Source organism: Oncorhynchus kisutch, linkage group LG23 (genome assembly GCF_002021735.2).
Source record: "Oncorhynchus kisutch isolate 150728-3 linkage group LG23, Okis_V2, whole genome shotgun sequence".
Taxonomy (NCBI): domain Eukaryota; kingdom Metazoa; phylum Chordata; class Actinopteri; order Salmoniformes; family Salmonidae; genus Oncorhynchus; species Oncorhynchus kisutch.
Window position 1 is genome coordinate 35,179,050 of NC_034196.2, and position 20,951 is coordinate 35,200,000.

At 43.4% G+C, this 20,951-nt stretch overlaps 3 protein-coding genes across 4 annotated transcripts in view; 2 read left to right on the forward strand and 1 right to left on the reverse strand.

The window, feature by feature from the left end:
• Positions 1–10,819, forward strand: phyhd1 (phytanoyl-CoA dioxygenase domain containing 1). 2 transcript variants are annotated; one of them, XM_031802843.1, is made up of 12 exons: positions 5–241; positions 703–861; positions 1,269–1,274; positions 2,624–2,699; positions 2,792–2,839; positions 2,974–3,029; positions 3,246–3,308; positions 3,404–3,425; positions 3,542–3,670; positions 3,902–4,018; positions 4,446–4,572; positions 8,293–10,817. In XM_031802843.1, exons 1-12 carry the CDS (start codon positions 209–211, stop codon positions 8,339–8,341), a joined length of 885 nt encoding a protein of 294 aa, XP_031658703.1. In that variant the 5' UTR covers positions 5–208; the 3' UTR covers positions 8,342–10,817. The 2 variants fall into 2 exon arrangements, with proteins under 2 accessions (XP_020313178.1, XP_031658703.1); XM_020457589.2 differs by lacking the exon at positions 1,269–1,274 and having other exon boundaries at positions 1–241; positions 8,293–10,819.
• Positions 8,992–14,863, reverse strand: dolk (dolichol kinase). Its single transcript, XM_020457588.2, has 2 exons — positions 13,873–14,863; positions 8,992–13,046 (listed from the first exon to the last, which is right to left on the reverse strand). Exon 2 carries the CDS (start codon positions 12,884–12,886, stop codon positions 11,315–11,317), a length of 1,572 nt encoding a protein of 523 aa, XP_020313177.1. The 5' UTR covers positions 12,887–13,046; positions 13,873–14,863; the 3' UTR covers positions 8,992–11,314.
• nup188 (nucleoporin 188) overlaps positions 14,174–20,951 on the forward strand; it is a 23,422-nt gene continuing 16,644 nt past the window's right edge. The window contains exons 1-10 of the mRNA XM_020457585.2: positions 14,174–14,214; positions 14,900–14,954; positions 15,068–15,141; positions 15,238–15,322; positions 17,103–17,183; positions 17,538–17,582; positions 17,708–17,800; positions 18,154–18,273; positions 20,005–20,216; positions 20,611–20,725. Coding sequence (XP_020313174.1) covers positions 14,189–14,214; positions 14,900–14,954; positions 15,068–15,141; positions 15,238–15,322; positions 17,103–17,183; positions 17,538–17,582; positions 17,708–17,800; positions 18,154–18,273; positions 20,005–20,216; positions 20,611–20,725 — 906 coding nt within the window. The 5' untranslated portion in view covers positions 14,174–14,188. The remainder of the gene's footprint in view (positions 14,215–14,899; positions 14,955–15,067; positions 15,142–15,237; positions 15,323–17,102; positions 17,184–17,537; positions 17,583–17,707; positions 17,801–18,153; positions 18,274–20,004; positions 20,217–20,610; positions 20,726–20,951) is intronic.

Below are 20,951 nucleotides of genomic sequence, written 5' to 3' on the forward strand. Positions count from 1 at the left end.
CGTTTGGGGATGAATTATTGCAGATACAGTTAGGCCTAGGTCCTGAGCAGCAGCATCGAAATGGTTAACATCGAAAATCCTATTACTTCACTACTGTTACATTTTAATCGAGTTAGACGTCTACATCACGTGGTACTTCTAAGCAGTTTAGACCAGGAGAAGAGAACCCGGTTAAATTGGATACGGAGCTTAATTTTGAGTTTTCAGCATGGACTTTCTAACAGATCAAGATGCGAAAAAGGTCAGCCTAAAATATTTATAATTATTTTGTATTGTATTTACTGTCAATCCTGCGTAGTCATGGCTCTCATAGCGATGGCTATCGTCACTTATATCATTTCAGTAAATCCGTTACTTATCCTGTAGGCTGCACAGATATGAGAAGCATTTAATTTTTAGGCTACATTTTGTACAACAATGTGACATTTTTGTCCATACAGTGAAAATGCAACTTGCATGCCCGTGATTCAAGTGATTTACAACGTAGCACATGCAGCCTACTCACTGAATTCATTGTAGACCATCAGCGACCCTTACATAACTTCAACTGCTGCCAAGACCTCGGCTACAATTCTAATTAAATAACGAAACTAACGTAAACACATTTTGTGAAAATCCAAGTAACAGCCCAAAAATGTATTTCTATAGGACTCTAGTGTGCATATACTGTGGTGGTGAATACTTTCTGGACCTTTTCAACAGTACCAGGAGGACGGGTACCTGGTCCTGGACGGGCTCCTCAGCCCGGCGGAGTGTGATGAGCTCCGGCTGAGGATGGGAGAGATCGTGGACCGGATGGACGTTCCAGAACATTGTCGGATCCAGTTCTCCACTAATCACGACGAGCAGTTGAAAACACAGGTTAACGTCCCACTGGGCAAAACTGGTTGATTCAACGTCACTTCCAAGTTATTTCAAGAAAAACATTAAATGTGTTGACATTGAATCAACTTGGAAAACTGATTTCGATTTGCAAAAAGTAATCAATGTAAGGGACAATTTTTCTCACCCAACTTTTAACCTAAATCCAGTGAAAGGGTAAACAAAAAAAATGGGGGGGGGGGGGGGGTTCGTGTTGAATTCACATTAGTTGACAACTCAAACAAATGTAAATCAAAACGAGATGTTGATTCGACATCTGTGCCTGGTGGGATTGCACAGGAATTGATTATGTCTGCTGAAGCCTACATTGAGTGAACTGGTTTGCTTTCTGCACCATTTGACCCAACCATGTGTCTTCTCCATGCCTACCTATTAAAATGATAAAGATGCAGGTAAGGTTCTTTATTCCCTCCTATGCATTTCCTCCCTCTAGAATTATCTTTATAATAATTCCTTTGCCAATGCTCATGTGTGACCCTGGCTGTCACCTGTGTAACATTATCGCACTCCACACTGCCCTTCCCCACCTGGACAAAATGAGCACCTATGTGAGAATACTGTTCATTTACTTCAGTGTTCAACAACACATTTGCCACGCTGATCCTCAACACGGGGCCCCCTCAGCGGTGTGTGCTTAGTCCCCTCCTGTAATCCATGTTCACCCACGACTGCATGGCCAAGCATGACTCCAAAATCATTAAATTTGCTGACGACACAACAGTGGTTGGCCTGATCACCGACAACGATGAGACAGCCTATAGGAAAGAGACCTGGCAGTGTGGTACCAGGACAACAACCTTTCCCTCAACGTAAACAAGACAAAGGAGCTGATCGTGGACTACAGGAAAAGGAGGGCCGAATACGCCCCCATTCACATCGGCGGTGCTGTAGTGGAGTGGGTTGAGAGTTTCAAGTTCCTTGGTGTCCACATCACCAAGAAACTATCATGGTCCAAACACACCAAAACATTTGTGAAGAGGGCACGACAACACATTTTCCCCCTCAGGAGGCTGAAAAGATTTGGCATGGGTCTCCAGATCCTCAAAAGGTTCTACAGCTGAACATCCTGATTGGTTGCATCACCGCCTGATATAGCAACTGCTCGGCAGCAGACCGTAAGGCGCTACAGAGGGTAGTGCGTACGGCCCAGTACAACATTGGGGCGAAGCTTCCTGCCATCCAGGACCTATATACTAGGGGGTGTCAGAGGAAGGGCAAAAAAATTGTCAGTGACTCCAGTCACCCTAGTCATAAACTGTTTTCTCTGCTACCGCACGGCAAGCGATACCGGAGTGCCAAGTCTAGGTCCAGAAGGCTCCTTAACAGTTTCTACCCCCAAGCCATAAGACTGCTGAACAATTAATCAAAAGGCCACCTGGACTATTTACATTGACACCCTCCCCCTTTGTTTTTACACTGCTGCTACTCGCTGTTTTATCTATGCATAGTCACTTTACCCCTACCTACATGTACAAATGACCTCGACTAACCTGTACCCCCGCACATTGACTCGGTACCCCCTGTATATAGCCTCGTTATTTTGTTACTTTTTATTTTATTGTTTACTTTAGTTTATTTAGTAAATATTATTTAGTACATCTTGAACTGCATCGTTGGTTAAAGGCTTGTAAGTAAGCATTTCACAGTAAGGTCTACACAGTAAGTTCTACACCTGTATTCGGCACAAAAAAAATGTGATTTGATCTTATAGCTGGAATACCTTATCCTTATCTATCTGCAGGGAAACGCTGACTACTTCATCACCAGTGGAGATAAGATCCGCTTCTTCTTTGAGAAAGGAGTTTTTGATGATAAAGGTGAGGCCTTTTTTTTAATCAAGGTTAATCTCTCATCTCACTGAAATGTGAAGCAATATAGAATGTGTTGGATTGTGTCACTTGCTTTATAGGAGATTTCACCGTGCCAAAAGAATGCTCTCTCAACAAAATTGGACATGGTGAGTTTCAAATCTTTGATTAGATGTGGTGCTTATCTTTCAAAAGTTTTGAAAATCATTTTTTGCCAAGACTATCAGATAGATTTAGTATCCAGTAATCTACAGTATTCATGATCCATTTTCATCTCCAATAGCACTCCATGCCTATGAGCCTTTATACAAAACTGCCACTCATTCACCCAAGATTCAGGTGAGAATTCCTTCAGCAGCTAGTCAGTAAAGGACACAACAGAAACTGTTACAGTTTGACTAACACTGAATAATACAGACTTAACTCTTATCTGTATTTTTTTGAAACTGCACTGTCGGTTAAGGGGCTCATAAGTAAGCATTTCACTGTAATACCTGTTGTATTCAGCACATGTGACTTATAAAATTTGATTTGATTGCTCTGTTTGTCTCCAAGGGTATAGCCAAGAAGCTTGGTCTGAAGAGTCCTGTGATTTTGCAAAGCATGTACATTTTCAAGGTAGAGTGCACACCAGCTTTTTACCTTTCACTAGACTGACTGTTTCTTTAGAAAGTGTGGTAACTGGTTTGACATTACTCGGTTGTGTTTTTCAGCAACCAGGGATCGGTGGAGAAGGTAAGAAAATTACTGAAACAACTGTTTACGAATACTGTAGAGTTTCTGTGTCTGTGATTTTGTGTGTGTGTGTGTATTTTGAACCCCATATGGCACTTTGCCTGCTTGTTTGTCAGTGACGCCCCACCAAGATGCTACATTCCTCCACACGGAGCCCCTGGGCAGGGTGATGGGCGTGTGGATCGCCCTGGAGGATGCCACCCTGGACAATGGCTGCTTGTGGTTCATCCCCGGCTCACACAACAGTAAGGCACTAATGATGACCTTTGACCCATATTAAAAGTCCATTCATTATTCATTGGTGCCGAGACACGGGACTGGTTATTTATCTCAGCTCCTCCTTTGAGATTTCAAAACAAGTTCAAGTAAATTGAGAACCACTGCCTTCATCAGTCTCAACCAGGTTTTGAATAACAGGGGTGCCCCCCTAAGGAGTCAGCATGTAATTCAAACCATGATCTCCCCCTTCCCTCGAGATGGTATCACCCGACGTATGGTTCGGACCCCTGAAGGCACCTATCCCCTGACAGACTTTGTTGGGAGAGAGGCAACCTATGACGATAAGCTGTTCATACCTGCACCTGTCAAAAAAGGTATGTGGCTCATTTCTACTGCTAACTGTCAACTGGCCTGTAATGGTGGGTCGCATAATATTTACATAAAATAAACCAAAGTGTGCCTCGCTCTTGACATCAGGGACACTGACCTCAAAAGGGTTGGTTAATAACTGCAAAACAGACCTCAGTTTGTAGTGTCTGCACTGTTGTCTTTTCCACTGTGTGAGAGGGAGCAGGGTAGAGTGGGGGTCAAAGGGTACTGAGTGGTACAGACCGAAGCACACAGCCAGTTAACACTTCATTGACTTTTGAGTCTTTAGTAACCGTTAAAGCTGAGTTACAATCAGAAAGTATCAACATGTACAGTTGACTTGAAAACTGGTCTGTCAGGTTCATGACTGTTCCGTAGAGAAACATTGATAGCAGGTTAGTAAGTAACTGTATCTATTTTGTCTCTGCTCAGGTGGGGTGGTGCTGATCGAGGGAGAGGTTGTCCATAAAAGTGAGCAGAATGCATCAGAAAAATCGCGCCATGTCTACACTTTCCACATCATGGAGTCTCAGGAGACAAAATGGAACCCTGAGAACTGGTGAGTGTATGACAATGTTCCCTTCCTATGAAGTCAAACACACATAATCCAGGAAAATGGGTAATAGTCAATGCTCAATTAGGAACTGGGTGGTTCGAACCCTGAATTTCTTATTGGCTGACAGCCGTGGTATATCAGCCCATATACAATGCATTCGGAAAGTATTCAGACCCCTTGACTTTTTCCACATTTTTCTACGTTACAGCCTTATTCTAAAATGGATTAAATCGTTTTTTCCCCATCATCAATTTACACACACCACCACATAATGATACATCAAAAACAGGTTTTTGCAAGTGTATTAAAAATAAACTTAAATATTACATTTACATAAGTATTCAGACCCTTTACTCAGTACTTTGTTGAAGCACCTTTGACAGCGATTACAGCCTTGAGGCTTCTTGGGTAAGATGCTACAAGCTTGGTACACCAGTATTTGGGGAGTTTCTCCCATTCTTCTCTGCAGATCCTCTCAAGGTCTGTCAGGTTGGATGGGGAGCGTCGCTGCACAGCTATTTTCAGGTCTCTCCAGAGAGATCAGGTTCAAGTCCGGGCTCTGGATGGGCCACTCAAGGACATTCAGAGACTTGTCCCGAAGCCACTCTTGCGCTGTCTGGGCTGTGTGCTTTGGGCTGTTGTCCTGTTGGAAGGTGAACTGTCGCCCCAGTCTGAGAACCTGCTCCAGAGCACTCAGGACTTCGTCAAGGATCTCTCTGTACTCTGTTCCAGTCATCTTTCCCTTGATCCTGAGTCTCCCAGTCCCTGCCGCTGAAAACCATCCCCACAGCATGATGCTGCCACCACCATGTTTCACCTTAGGGATGGTGCCAGGTTTCTTCCAGACGTGATGCTTGGCATTCAGGCCAAATAGTTCAATCTTGGTTTCATCTAGTTTCTAATGGTCTGAGAGTCCTTTAGGTGCCTTTTGGCAATCTCCATGCAGGCTGTCATGTGCCTTTTACTGTGGAGTGGCTTACTTCTGACCACTCTACCATAAAAGCCTGATTGGTGGAGTGCTGCAGAGATGTTGTCCTTCTGGAAGGTTCTCCCATCTCCACAGAGGAACTCTGGAGCTCTTGTCAGAGTGACCATCGGGTTCTTGGACACCTCCCTGACCAAGGCCATTTCTCCCTATTGCTCAGTTTGACCAGGCGGCCAGCACTAGGAAGAGTCTTGGTGGTTCCACACTTCTTCAATTGAAGAATAATGGAGGCCACTTTGTTCTTGGGGACCTTCAATGCTGCAGACATTTTTTGGTCCCCTTCCCCAGATCTGTGCCTCGACACAATCCTGTCTTGGAGCTCTACTGACAATTCCTTCGACCTCATGACTTGGTTTTTGCTCTGACACGCCCTGTCAACTGTGGGACCTTATATAGACAGGTGTGTGCCTTTCCAAATCATGTCCAATCAATTGAATTTACCACATGTGGACTCTAATCAAGTTGTAGAAACATCTCAAGGATGATATATTCCATTTTAGAATAAGGCTGTAATGTGGAAAAAGTGACGGGGTCTGAATACTTTCCAAATGCACTGTATACCACGGGTAGGACAAAGCATTTATTTTTACTGCTCTAATTACATTGGTAACCAGTTTATAATAGCAATAAGGCACCTCGGGGTTTGTGGTATATGACCAGGCACTCCGCGTTGCATTGTACATAAGAACAGCCCTTAGCCGGGGTATATTGGCCATAGACCACACCCCCTCGGGCCTTATTGCTTAATTATAAACTGGGTGGTTTGAGCCCTGAATTCTGAATGGCTGAAGGCTACGGCACATCATAACGTATACCACAGGTATGACAAAATATTTAGTTTTACTGCTCTAATTACATTGGTAGCCAGTTTATAATAGCAATAGGGCTCCTCTGGGGTTTGTGATCTGGCCAATATACCACGGCTAAGGGCTGTGTCCAGGCACTCCACTGCTCAAAAAAATAAAGGGAACACTAAAATAACACATCCTAGATCTGAATGAATGAAAGAAATATTCTTATTAAATACTTTTTCTTTACATAGTTGAATGTGCTGACAACAAAATCACACAAAAATTATCAATGGAAATCAAATGTATCAACCCATGGAGGTCTGGATTTGGAGTCACACTCAAAATTAAAGTGGAAAACCACACTACAGGCTGATCCAACTTTGATGTAATGTCCTTAAAACAAGTCAAAATGAGGCTCAGTAGTGTGTATGGCCTCCACGTGCCTGTATGACCTCCCTACAACGCCTGGGCATGCTCCTGATGAGGTGGCGGATGGTCTCCTGAGGGTTCTCCTCCCAGACCTGGACTAAAGCATCCGCCAACTCCTGGACAGTCTGTGGTGCAACATGGCATTGGTGGATGGAGCGAGACATGATGTCCCAGATGTGGTCAATTGGAGTCAGATCTGGGGAACGGGCGGGCCAGTCCATAGCATCAATGCCTTCCTCTTGCAGGAACTGCTGACACACTCCAGCCACATGAGGTCTAGCATTGTCTTGCATTAGGAGGAACCCAGGGCCAACCGCACCAGCATATTTTCTCACAAGGGGTCTGAGGATCTCATCTCGGTACCTAATGGCAGTCAGGCTACCTCTGGCGAGCACATGGAGGGCTGTGCGGCTCCCCAAAGAAATGCCACCCCACACCATGACTGACCCACCGCCAAACCGGTCATGCTGGAGGATGTTGCAGGCAGCAGAACGTTCTCCACGGCGTCTCCAGACTGTCACATGTGCTCAGTGTGAACCTGCTTTCATCTGTGAAGAGCACAGGGCGCCAGTGGCGAATTTGCCATCTTGGTGTTCTCTGGCAAATTCCAAATGTCCTGCACGGTGTTGGGCTGTAAGCACAACCCCCACCTGTGGACGTCGGGCCCTCATACCACCCTCATGGAGTCTGTTTCTGACCATTTGAGCAGACACATGCACATTTGTGGCCTGCTTGAGGTCATTTGCAGGGCTCTGGCAGTGCTCCTCCTGCTCCTCCTTGCACAAAGCCGAGGGTAGCGGTCCTGCTGCTGGGTTGTCGCCCTCCTCCACGTCTCCTGATGTACTGGCCTGTCTCCTGGTAGCGCCTCCATGCTCTGGACACTACGCCGACAGACAATGCAAACCTTCTTGCCACAGCTCGCATTGATGTACCGTCCTGGATGAGCTGCACTACCTGAGCCACTTGTGTGGGTTGTAGACTCCGTCTCATGCTACCACTAGAGTGAAAGCACCGCCAGCATTCAAAAGTGACCAAAACATCAGCCAGGAAGCATAGGAACTGAGAAGTGGCCTGTGGTTATCACCTGCAGAACCACTCCTTTATTGGGGGTGTCTTGCTAATTGCCTATAATTTCCACCTGATGTCTATTCCTTTTGCACAACAGCATGTGAAATGTATTGTCAATCAGTGTTGCTTCCTAAGTGGACACTTTGATTTCACAGAAGTGTGATTGACTTGGAGTTACATTGTGTTGTTTAAGTGTTCCCTTTATTTTTTAGAGCAGTGTATATTGGCCATATACCACATCACCTCGGACCTTTATTATTTAAATGTACACCTTTTTATTGGTTAGTGAGTGTTCCAAATGGATCTTCGTCAGGTCTTTCACAGAATAGCACACATGAGGCATTGGCGTCACACTGTACACTTCTGATACATTGAAATAAATACAGTAAGAGATTAGGGGGGACATAAGAAGGTGTTGAGGTAAAGGTGTTCCTCACTCTTTTTTGACAGGTTACAGCCCACAGAGGACCTTCCTTTCCCTGCCCTGTACACCAATTAATCCTGGTTCACTCTGTCTGCCACTACACTGAATGGATGGACAGAGGCAGACACCTTCACTTGTCCCTAGAGAAGATTAGTGAAAACAATTATCAGAATTGGGCTGCCTGTGTGTGTGCACGTGCTTCAGGGTATTAGTCAGAAGACATGTAGTTAGGCTTTATAAGATTAGTTAACATTTAGTAGTAGCACACTGAAGTGAGCAATGAACCAATGTGTTTGTGTGCAGAACAGTTAATTCAAATCACGTGTTTTAGCAGTTAATCTCATTCAGATTCCCTTAAGTATCCAACATATCTTCTCTCTGATCAGAAACAGGTTTGCCTCATCAAGGTATGTCTTCCTGATAGATCAATGTGAGACATTATGCCCACAAATATACCCTGCTATCTCTGGATGAAAAACAGACAAACATCTAGCATAAAAGGCCTTTAATGATGCAACAATCTGCCATGCAATACAAGTGCTTCCTGTCAAAGGCAAGAACAAGCTCATAAATTATCATTACGGATTATTGGAAAAGGCAACAAACAAAATACTACTTATTTATTACAGATTCATCAAATACTGTCAGTTCCATGCTGAGAAAACAAGTAAACAAACATTAGAAAAAGAGAAGGTCTCTCCAGAATGCACAGTAAACTGGAGGAAGGGGAATTGGAGCCTGGTTGTACCAGACTCAATGTGCACTCTATGGTTTGAGTGCCAATTTCAGTCTAGTTTAACTAGGCTATGGGAATGCAGAGGCTCCTATGGACCACAGGAGGTTGGTGGTACCTTATTTGGGTAGGATGGGCTTCTGGTAATGGCATCAAATACATGGTCTCCATGTGTTTGATGCCATTACATTCGCTCCATTCCAGACATTGAGTCATCCTCCCCTCAGCAGCCTCCACTGCTATGGACAGTTGTAGTTTAACGTGACATGTCTGACTCAGAGACGTTTACACAGGCAGATCAATTCTGATATTTTGCCCAATTATTGGCAAACAAGCTGATCTAATTGGTCAAGACTAATTAGTGGAAAAGATCAGAAGAATTGGGCTGCCTGTCTAAACACAGCCAGATAGCGAAAGATACATCTACAGATAACTAGTATAGCATCTCAATGTTAGCTGATTTAATTTTAAAAGGGTACATGTAGTTACTTTCATTACACCATAAATACATACCTTCCTGCAGCTTATAAACACTATCAGGAAATGAATTTAATCACTTCAAAATTTAACAAAACATTAATTCAATATGTTCATGACATGTGGCCCTGTTATATCATCTCTACAATTTATTTCCAATATACAAATCAGATTTTGGGGGGGGGGTGAACGTTAAGGAAATTCATGTATATTTTGGAGAGGGTCCTATCAAAACACCCGGATAAAAGACAAAGGATTCATACAAAACTGAAAAGACACTGTAGGGTAATTTCTGTATACAAGTTACAGTAAAGGATTTCAAAATGTTTAATGTCATGCTATAGTGTATAAACTGCTGCCATATTGAAGAATCAACCAGTCTACTTCAACACAAACCATGCTGTCAGCTAGAGTATTTACAGTACTAGGTAATGTGTGATACAAAATATACTTCTTTAAGGCAAATATGTCCCGCAATCAGTCTGTAATATTGCCACAACAAGAAATGCAAATAAATTAGTCCAATGAAATTGTAACAACAAAAAAATGCTCTGAAAAACAAATGATCAAATGATGTTCTTCAAAAGGCTGTACAAAGGTAGCTTTCCTTTAGCAAAAAAAAGAAGCCCATCACAATTTGTTAAAACGTGCCATTAACCAGTGTCTGCCATGACTGCTGATCAGGGCAGGGAAACTTCATTCCGGCTAAAATACATTTTGTCCAATGTACTGAACTCCATCTCCTGTTGTATAATTAAAGTAGTTTGGGATTTCAGCGTGTTAGTGACTCAGGGACATTCATCCTCTGTCCCTCGGGAATCCCCCACCTCCATCAAGACAGAGCTGGGTCATATTCACTAATAATAATAATAATAATAATAATAATAATGTGGGTGCTTCTATTTGTCCTATTTTACACATGTACACATGTGTTAATACGCATGTGTGAATTGGAAATGTATTATTTTCTTGCATATCCCAACTCTGAGACACCTTTGCAGAGTGGGGTCATGGCCAGGGTCAGCCATTATCAACAGTGGTTAGGCACCAAACAGAAGAAAACAGACTGAAACAAGGCGGGACTACCCCAAACTTGTCCAATGAGGAATGCTCGTTTTCATTTTCCGTTGCCAAACATTTTGCTACGGTGTGCCCTAATGAATACGACCCTGCTCTCAAACAAAATAATTTAACCTCCCTTATCCTCACCAAGCAACTGATATGAAAAAACCCCACAAAAAAAACAGTAGTGTGTATTTTGAACCAACTTGTTGTATTTTAGCTGAACATCACTGATTCTATTGTCATGCTGTTGTCCCACAAAATGAAGAGCAAAATCTAGAGTGTATGTTCCGTCTTCATGTATTTCTCATAATGTATTGCAAGCTCATTCCCTAGCTAGCAGTGCTATCAGATTGTACTTCATCCTTCTTTGTGCCAGCCATATTGATTTTCCCACACACGGTCATGTTAGTGGAGAGATTATCAATGCAACATCAATATAACAGATCATAACTTTTACTCTCACAAAGTAACAAAACAAAACAATCCTCAGTCATCCAATGAGGATTTCCATACATTCCCTTAGACTTTAAAATTCTGAAATTACATTGGTTAGCCTTTCCACTCTGACCTCTGGTCAAGAGGTCACCGTGTGGCTGTGTTTAAGTGCATCTGCTCAGCCGCTGATCACAGACTGAGGAGACCAACTGATCTACAAATCGCCTTGCATCCTAAACGGATACTCACTATGATTTGCAGATCTGTCAGTCTGCCGCCGCCGACTGCAAGGTAGTCGATCTCAAACATGACCTGTGTGCGGTACTCCACGGGGGTCATCAGAGCAGCAGCAGGATGAAGAGGTAAAGCGGCAGCAGCAGGTTGTCTATCTGCGAGGTGTAGGCCTCCAGCATGGCTACTATGGTGATGGAGCCCACGATCCATGAGTAGGTGGAGTTCAGATTGATGGTGGGGTCAAATATGAGGAAGATAGCCACAGCAATGATCTGGGCAAATACCGACGTGGCTGTGCCCTCCACTGTCTTCTTGGTGCCTGGCCAGCGGATCTCGCCCATGCTGCTGCCGAACACCGACGCCACTGTGTCCCCCACACCCACCGCCAGCACCCCGGCGTAGGGCACCAGGCCCCCCGCCCCGGGCAGGATGCCTTTGGGGGCGCAGGGCCCCGGGAACAGCCAGATAGGCAGGGACATACCCAGGAGGAGGTAGATGTGGGTGAGGATGAGAGGTCCAGAGTCACGCTCGTCCAGGAACAGGGTGAGTAACTGACGGAGGAGTTGACCCAGCGGGCGGATGCGGAAGTAGCGCACATACTCCAGGAGCAGGAAGGCCCCCAGGCAGCCCACGGACGCCACGTGTAGGAGCTGGCGGTCATACACCAGGCCTGGGACGAAGGTGGCTACTACAATGAGGTGGAAGTACTTTCTGACTACTGTAGATGCCTGGTGCTTCTTGGAGCCTGACTGGCGCTGGTAGTTCTGGTGCAGCACAACCAGGGTGGCCAGTGTGGCCAACAGCACCCAGTACCCCAGCAGGCACAGACGCTTGTCGTTCAGAGTCACAAAGTCCAGCAGCCACATGATGGGGTGGCGGCGGATGAGGAGGGAGAGCCAGGGCATGAGGATCCCCAGGCCCAGCACAGCTGTCATCATGTGGAAGAAGAGCGACGACACCCAGGTCTCAGACTCCATGAAGCAGAAGAGCAGGGCGAAAAACACCCCTAGGAGAAGAGATCCTACCACCACCACGGGCAGGAAGTAGTGGACAGGCTCCCCTTTGACCTCAGCCATGTTGAGTGAGCGCTTTATGAGCTGGTTGACGATGAAGCTGATGCCCCCGACGATGAGGAGGGCCTCGCCAGGCGTGAAGCAGCGCGGTAGCAGGTAGAGCACGATCAAACTCAGGTAGACGAATATCAGCAGCACCTCCAGAACCTCAATCACCTCCGACACCGTTAGGGTCTGCTTCACTGTGTACAGGATGGCACTGCTCGCCACACCCGCAATCACGCATGTGTTGGTGGGCACGGGCCTTGTGATGCCCAGCGCGAGGAGTGACAGGAACAGTGCCAGCATCATGCCTGTCACTGTGACCACCATGGAGAAACGCTCAAAGTAGACGTTCCCCGATGCGGCGCACTTCTCCCGCAGCGCCACACCCAGCAGGGGCATCACCATGACGGCTGGGACGATGCCGCTGTTGGCTGACAGGCGCCACTGAAAGACGGCGTTGCCATTACGGAGCAGACGGTCCCACTTGTGCTGCACGTAGAAGGCCTGGATGACCAGGGCCACGCAACACCAGGAGTGCTGGTTCCACACGGCCATGTGGACACACATCACCACAGAGAAGACCACTGCAGACTCCACCAGTACCGGGTTGGTCTGCATGGTTGCAATCGGGGGAGAAGACAGGGAGGGAGGTCGGTTCACGGCAGAGGACTCCAGCTCGAACACAAATCTCTTATTTAAAAGGTCTGTCAATTCCTTTCTGCGGCACACATCATGGTTAGTTCTTATTTTAGTCCACAATCTTAGGTCTGTCCTGTATCTGTGAAGACAAAGTATCAAAATGGCTGAAGCAAAATACAGTGAAAAGATTTAATGAGAATCAAAACGTTGAATATATTACAAAAATTAAACCATTGTTTTCCCATTACACTCACACATTTCAAAAGATCCACACCCCACATCGACTGTTGAAATAGCACTGAACCTTGGCCCACTGACTAATGCCGCGTTCAGTCGCCAGTCGAATTAGGAAACTCGGAAATGTCCGACATGCTAACTGGTACATCACACGTGTATAACTACAACTGGAAATGTTCTAGATTCGACTAGTATGTGAACGCGGCATAATGCCCATGACCGATTGCCACACTTAGCATTAACTGTCATGTAGCTAAAAGTGATCATGACTAATAATTGCTATGGATGAATTATTTACCAGAAATTGTACTAGACTGTAAAGTCTAGAGATGACAATACAAAAGGGCAAGTCTAGACAAGTAGAAATGCCTTAACTTAAACCTTTTTCTCATACAAGAGGTGGTGAGGGTTAAAATTATTTATACGGTATCTTTAAAACGAACGATTTATGGTAACAAGCGTTAATTCATGATCATTCGAGATATCAAATAGCTTTTTGGCTTTATGCATTTGAACTGCTACATAACGTGGCCTTGCTACAGATCCCTCTCACTGTAGTGAGAAATGCTTGAATGCAATTTCAGCCGATGCAGCGAACCCGCATCCTAGTTAACGTTAGAAAAAATTAATCTGACAAATGTACAGAGTTGAGTTCTCGTTCAGATAGCCGGTATTCGACCATTAAACGGTTATTTAAAATGAATTGAAAGCATCACAAATAGACTTACCCGGTAAATACTGCACATATCAGGATAAATGAGTAAAGCGATATCTGATCTTTCGACTATTATATTCTGCCCAATCAGCTGGCGTTCCTCATACCCAGTAAGAGGTGGCCATATTGACAGCCATGTCACGTGGTACATGAAACCTTTATTTATGGTGCACGATGTGCGATATTTTCTTATTATATATTTAATTTAATTGGAATGGTAAATGTTTGTTATTTATATACATTTAAAATCATAACTATAACCATAACATCTACAGGTCACGTGATGGGGTCCATGTCGCAGACAAGTTACGTCACGTTGCAGGGAGAAGATGGCGGACTCGGAGATGTATGTGAGGTAACTAAATGAAATACAATTTATGTATACTTTGACCATTATAGCTTTCAAATTCATGAGTAAAGTTTAACATATGCTTTCATTTAGAAATTGTACTTAAATTTGTACAGCAATGTGAAAGCTTCCCTTGGAGGGAACTAGTTGCTAGTAGTAGCAAGCTGCTAGCTCGTTAACATGCTTGCTAAATACATTTGAATGGCATGATAGCGCGGTCTGTTACACAGTTCCAAACGCATGACGACAGCAGCATGCATCAACGAGACGAACTAGCAAGCTTAGTTAGCGTACAACTGGCATTTGCCTGGGAATACACTTTGACATGTATTCGTCATAAAAACATTTACTTGATAATTTAGCTAGCTAGCTAACTAACTCAACATAACGTTAATGCTGGATTTGCGTATTAAACTGGTACAGCTAATTAGCTACCTAGTCAGCTTGAGGGAGTTGACAGCTGGTTCACAATAACAAACATCATAGCGCACTTGTTATTAGTTAGCTTTGTTCTAACTGTGGCCACTCACTGCACTTTTATGAAGTTACGTTTTAATAGCTATATGTCTAACTTAAACCATATTTGCCGTTATGCCACTAAAGCCATAACTCCGATTTGAACAGTTAACTATGAGTTTAACCACCTGAAAAATACTATCTAGGGAACTATGGGATTGTTTTGCTTTTGTAGGAGCAGCCGAGAGTTATGGACTATCTTACTGGGGAGATCTGCGTTGAGGGAACCGGTATGTAGCCTTTATTTCCTCACCTATCATATATTTTATATTTCAAAAAAGTGACAATTTCTGCCACTGTGCTTTTTTCCCTTCAATATTACATCCATCCTTGATGGATGAAGGCTCAAATAGAGGAAGAACTAGATCGAAATTGGGAACGATTACTTCAAGGGCTGTGTTACTACAAAACACCCAGGTATGCTGTGCAATCTAACTATTTAAATGATCCAATACGAAATAGTTAAGCTTGTCGATAGACCAAATTATGTTTGACATTTTTTCCTTGTTTTAGTTCATCAGCGGCGGAAAAACTGAAAGCGGACAAAGGTGTGGCCCAACCATTGAAGGATTTTGGTCTGAGGATCAGTAAACTGTTGGTAAGGAATGCTGAAATGATCTGACGGGATAGTGAATGAAGTCAGATATACTGATACTGTATAGTGTAATGATGCATGGCAAAAACTGGTATTATTTTGAATACTACAGTGGCTTGCGAAAGTATTCACCCCTTTGGCGTTTTTCCAATGTTGTTGCCTTACACCCTGGAATTAAAATTCATTTTTGGGGGGGTTTGTATCGTTTGATTTACACATGTTTACCACTTTGAAGATGCTAATTATTTTTTGTGCAACAAAACAATAATTAAGACAAAAACACAACTTGAGCTTGCATAACTGTTCATCCCCCCCCCCCAAAGTCAATACTTTGTAGAGCCACCTTTTACAGCTGCAAATCTCCTGGGGTATGTCTCTATATGCTTGGCACATCTAGCCACTGGGATTTTTGCCCATTCTTCAATGCAAAACTGCTCCAGCTCCTTCAAGTTGGATGGGTTCCGCTGGTGTACAGCAATCTTTAAGTCATACCACATTCTCAATTGGATTGAGGTCTGGGCTTTGACTAGGCCATTCCAAGACATTTAAATGTTTCCTCTTAAACCACTCGAGTGTTGCTTTAGCAGTATGCTCAGGGTCATTGTCGTGCTGTAAGGTGAGCCTCCGTTCCAGTCTCAAATCTCGTGAAGACTGAAACGGTTTTCCCTCAAGAATCTCACTGTATTTAGTGCCATCCCTCATTCCTTAAATTCAGACTCGTTTCCCAGTCCATGATGGAAAAACATACCCACAGCATGATGCTGCCACCACCATGCTTCACTGTGGGGATGGTGTTCTCAGGGTGATGAGGTGTTGGGTTTGCGCCAGACAGTGTTTTCATTGATGGCCAAAATGCTCAATTTGTCTCATCTGACCAGAGTACCTTCTTCCATATGTTTGGGGAGTCTCCCACATGCCTTTTGGCAAACACCAAATGCGTTTTCTTATTTTTTTCTGGCCACTCTTCCTTGAAGCCCAGCTCTGTGGAGTGTACGGCTTGAAGTGGTCCTATGGACAGATACTCCATTAGCCGCTGTGGAACTTTGCAGCTCCTTCAGGGTTATCTTTGGTCTCTTTGTTGCCTCTGATTAATGTCGTCCTTGCCTGGTCTTTGAGTTTGTGGGCAGCCCTCTCTTGGCAGGTTTGTGGTGCCATATTCTTTCAATTTTTTAATAAAGGATTTAATGGTGCTCCATGGGATCTTCAAAGTTTCTGATATTTTTTTATAACCCAACCTTGATCTGTACTTCTCCACAACTTTGTCCCTGACCTGTTTGGAGACCTCCTTGGTCTTCATAGTGGTATTGCAGACTCTGGGGCCTTTCAGAACTGGTGTGTGTATATATTGAGATCATGTGACACTTAGATTGCACACAGGAGGACTTTATTTAACTAATTATGTGTCTTCTGAAGGCAATTGGTTGCACCAGATCTTATTTAGGGGCTTCATAGCAAAGGGGGTGAATACATATGCACGCACCACTTTAACTTAATAAAAATAAAATTGAAATAAGTACATTTTACACTTAACAAATTTGGACTATTTTGTCTATGTCCATTACATGAAATCCAAATAAAAATCTATTTCAATTACAGGTTCTAATGCAACAAAATAGGAAAAATGCCACGGGGGGTGAATACTTTTGCAAGGCACTGTATATAGTGTAATGATGCATGGAGACACAACACCAATTAACTTGAATACAGTATATGAACAGGGTATGATTAACAGTTGTAATTCCTTTCCTTTGTGGAATTTATTAACACGCTTCTTTTTTTTCAGGGTCTGGATCAACAGCAGAGTGTACAGATTTTACAATGTTACCTTCAAGAAGATTACAGAGGGACCCGCAACACACTGAAGGTAGTCTCGCTACCTCGCTCTCTCTTGCTCTGTGTGTAGTGATACTAGATTCAGAAAAAATATCAGATAACTGACAATATTTACTACTAAATATTGTCTGTCTAGACATGTTTATTTATTTGTACCTTTATTTAACTAGGCAAGTCAGTTAAGAAAAATTCTTATTTTCATTGATGGCCTAGGAACACTGAACACTGCCTTGTTCAGGGGCAGAACGACAGATTTTTACCTTGTCAGCTATGGGATTTGACCTTGCAACCTTTCGGTTACTAGTCCAATGCTGCCCCATGAACCTTGACTAGAGAACCTGCCCCATGAACCTTGACTAGAGATATCTTATCTGCCCCCTCATAGGATGTTCTGCAGGATGAGAGACCGAGCCAAGCCCTACTTCTGAAGGTTAGTACAAGCTCCCAAAAGCTACCTAAGTTTGCTGCAATTCTATTTCACCAGCTCATAAAGCATAATCAGGTCAATTGATAGGCTTATACACAGATTCTTTGAGTGTGTGTCTGTGTGTTCAGATCGCTGACTATTACTACGAGGAGCGTGTGTGTCATCTGCGATGCGTCCTCCTCCTGCTGACGTACTTTCAGGATGAGAGACACCCTTACAGGGTAAGGAGCTCCCTTCTGTCTGCTAGGACTTACACTGTGGTCCAATGTTACACTAGACCCATCTGTATGTATGTGTATGGGTAAGCTCATTTGCTGGTAAGCTCATTTGATGCTAATACAGTACAGGCCAATGTTCCTGATTGGCTATTTGTAGTAGCTATGATCTTTTACAGTATATCTAACACATTGTAACCTGTGTTTACATTTTATTGATACCAATTATGGGAAATAACAGTGAAGCATACAATGGGACAGGTTACAAATAGTACAGTTTAGACATGGAAGTGTGTAAACATAAAAAAAAAAGGTATGACAACTTTGAATCAATTGTTGTTTTTTTGCTTTGGGTGCAGGTGGAGTACTCCAACTGTGTGAACAAGCTGGAAAAGGACCTGGTCAACAACTACCAGAAGCAGTTTGAGACCCTGTTCAAAGCTGAATCCCCGACATGGGAGACTCATGGAAACCTCATGGTTAGAACTACATTCTTTACTACCCTATTCCAAGTTAGACATTGAGTTTAGGATTTGATTGACTCCTCAGTGCTTGAAGTAAATATGGGTATCTCAAACTCTCTATAAGTTCTTATCGTAATGTTTTCAACATTATCTTGTGGAAATGTTTTCCACCTTCAGTACCATTCAAAAGTTTGGACACCTACTCATTCAAGGGTTTTTCTTTGTTTTTACTATTTTCTACATTGTAGAATAATAGTGAAGACAATCAAAACAATGAAATAAAATGTTGAATCATGTAGTAACCAAAAAAGTGTTAAACAAATCCAAATATATTTTATATTTGAGATTCTTCAAAGTAGCCAGCCACCCTTTGCCTTGATTACAGCTTTGCACTCTTGGCTTTCTCTCAACCAGCACCACCTGGAATGATTTTCCAACAGTCGTGAAGGAGTTTCTACATATGCTGAGCACTTGTTGGCTGCTTTTCCTTCGCTCTGCGGTTTAACTCATCTCAAACCATCTCAATTGGTTTGAGGTCGGGTGATTGTGGAGGCCAGGTCATCTGATGCAGCACTGTATCACTCAGCTTCTTGGTCAAATAGCCCTTACACAGCCTGGAGGTGTGTTTTGGGTAATTGTCCTGTTGAAAAACAAATGATTGTCCTACTAAGCGCAAACCAGATGGGATGGTGTATCGCTGCAGAATGCTGAGGTAGCCATGCTGGTTAAGTGTACCTTTTTGAATTCTTATTAAATAACCGACAGTGTCACCTCCAACGCACCATCACACCTCCTCCATGCTTCATGGAGATCATCCGTTCACCTGCTCTGCGTCTCACAAAGGCATGGCGGTTTTAACCAAAAATCTCAAATTTGGACTCATCAGACCAAAGGACAGATTTCCACCGGTTTAATGTCTATTGCTCGTGTTTCTTGGCCCAAGCAAGTCTGTTCTTCTTATTGGTGTCCTTTAGTAGTGGTTTCTTTGCAGCAATTCAACCATGAAGGCCTGATTTACGCGGTCTCCTGAACAGTTGATGTTGATGGGTCTGTTACTTGAACTCTGATGCATTTATTTGGGCTGCAATCTGAGGTGCAGTTAACTAATGAACATATCTCCTGCAGCAGAGGTAACTCTGGGTCTTCCTTTCCTGTGGCAGTCCTCATGAGTGCGAGTTTCATCATAGCTCTTGATGTTTTTTGCGACTGGACTTGAAGAAATGTTCAAGTTATTGAAGTTTTCCGGGTATACTTTAAGACATGAAGGTCAGTCATGTCGGACTGTCGTTTCTCTTTGCTTATTTGAGCTGTTCTTGCCATGATATGGACTTGATATTTTACACCTACCTTGTCACAACACAACTCATTGGCTCAAACGCATTAAGAAGGAAAGAAATTCCACAAATTAACCTTTAACAAGGCACACCTGTTAAGTGAAATGCATTCCAGGTGACTACCTCATGAAGCTGGTTGAGAGAATGCCAAACCTCTGCCATTTGTTTAACACTTGTTTGGTTACTATATGATTCCATGTGTGTTATTTCATAGTTTTGATGTTTTCACTATTATTCTACAATGTAGAATCGGGAGGAATCGGTAGGTGTGTCCAAACTTTTGACTGGTGTTGTATTTAAACCAGATGCTGTGACTTTTCTCCAGGAAATCAAAGGTTTTTATCAGTTATATATTGAATCTTATTTCTATTATGTGCATCTTTCTTAATCAATCATGTTTCTCTCTGGTCAGACGGAGAGGCAGGTGTCCCGCTGGTTCCTGCAGTGTCTGAGGGAGCAGTCCCTGCTGCTGGAGATACTGTTCCTGTACTATGCCTACTTTGAGATGGGTCCCGGAGACCTGCTCAGCTTCACCAAGATGTTCAAGGAGCAGGGCTTCGGCCTTCGCCAGACCAACAGACACCTGGTAGACAAGAGCATGGATGCCCTGGTTGACCGCATCGGGTCAGTCACAGCACTAATACACTGGAGTGGATGGAAATATTCGTATAGCTAGCTACTTCTTGTTAGCCTCTATATTGATCTGGGGTTAGGGACATGGCCTACATTTTAGAAGATTGCAAGCTAGATTTTTTTCCTTTAGCAATTCATTTGTAAACAGAATGGCAGAGAATTAGAGAATACACTGTACTGGATGTAAATCTACATAGCCAGCTAGCTACTAATGGCATCCTAATCCTAATGGCATCTTTATTGGTCAGACAGATTTAAGTAGGTTACATTTTCAGGATAATTGCTACATTTGTTGCTTGGGCAAGGGATTCAGCTTAATTAAAGAACAATAATCTTTTCTAAAGATATTCCCTCTTGTTAATGTATCCCTCCTTCTGTCTTGCAGGTACTTCAGCTGTCTGATCCTGGTGGAAGGCATGGACATAGACTTCCTCCACAAGTGTGCCCTAGAGGACCGCACGGAGCAGCACCAGTTCTCCAACACCCCTGCCATCAGCAAGGTAAACACTGAGCACCTTTACATGTACTGTTGGAATTGACGTGTATACACTCCGGTTTTGTTATCAGAATGAGCTAGTTCAGATTGAAATGTTCTGGAAGTAGTAGTTTGAGTTTATTTATTTATTTATTGAGTTTATTTTTATTTTTACAGGGACAGTGCACATTAATCAACATTTCAGTAAAAGTGCCGGTTTTAGCCAACCGGCTAATTTTCAACCGCAGTCC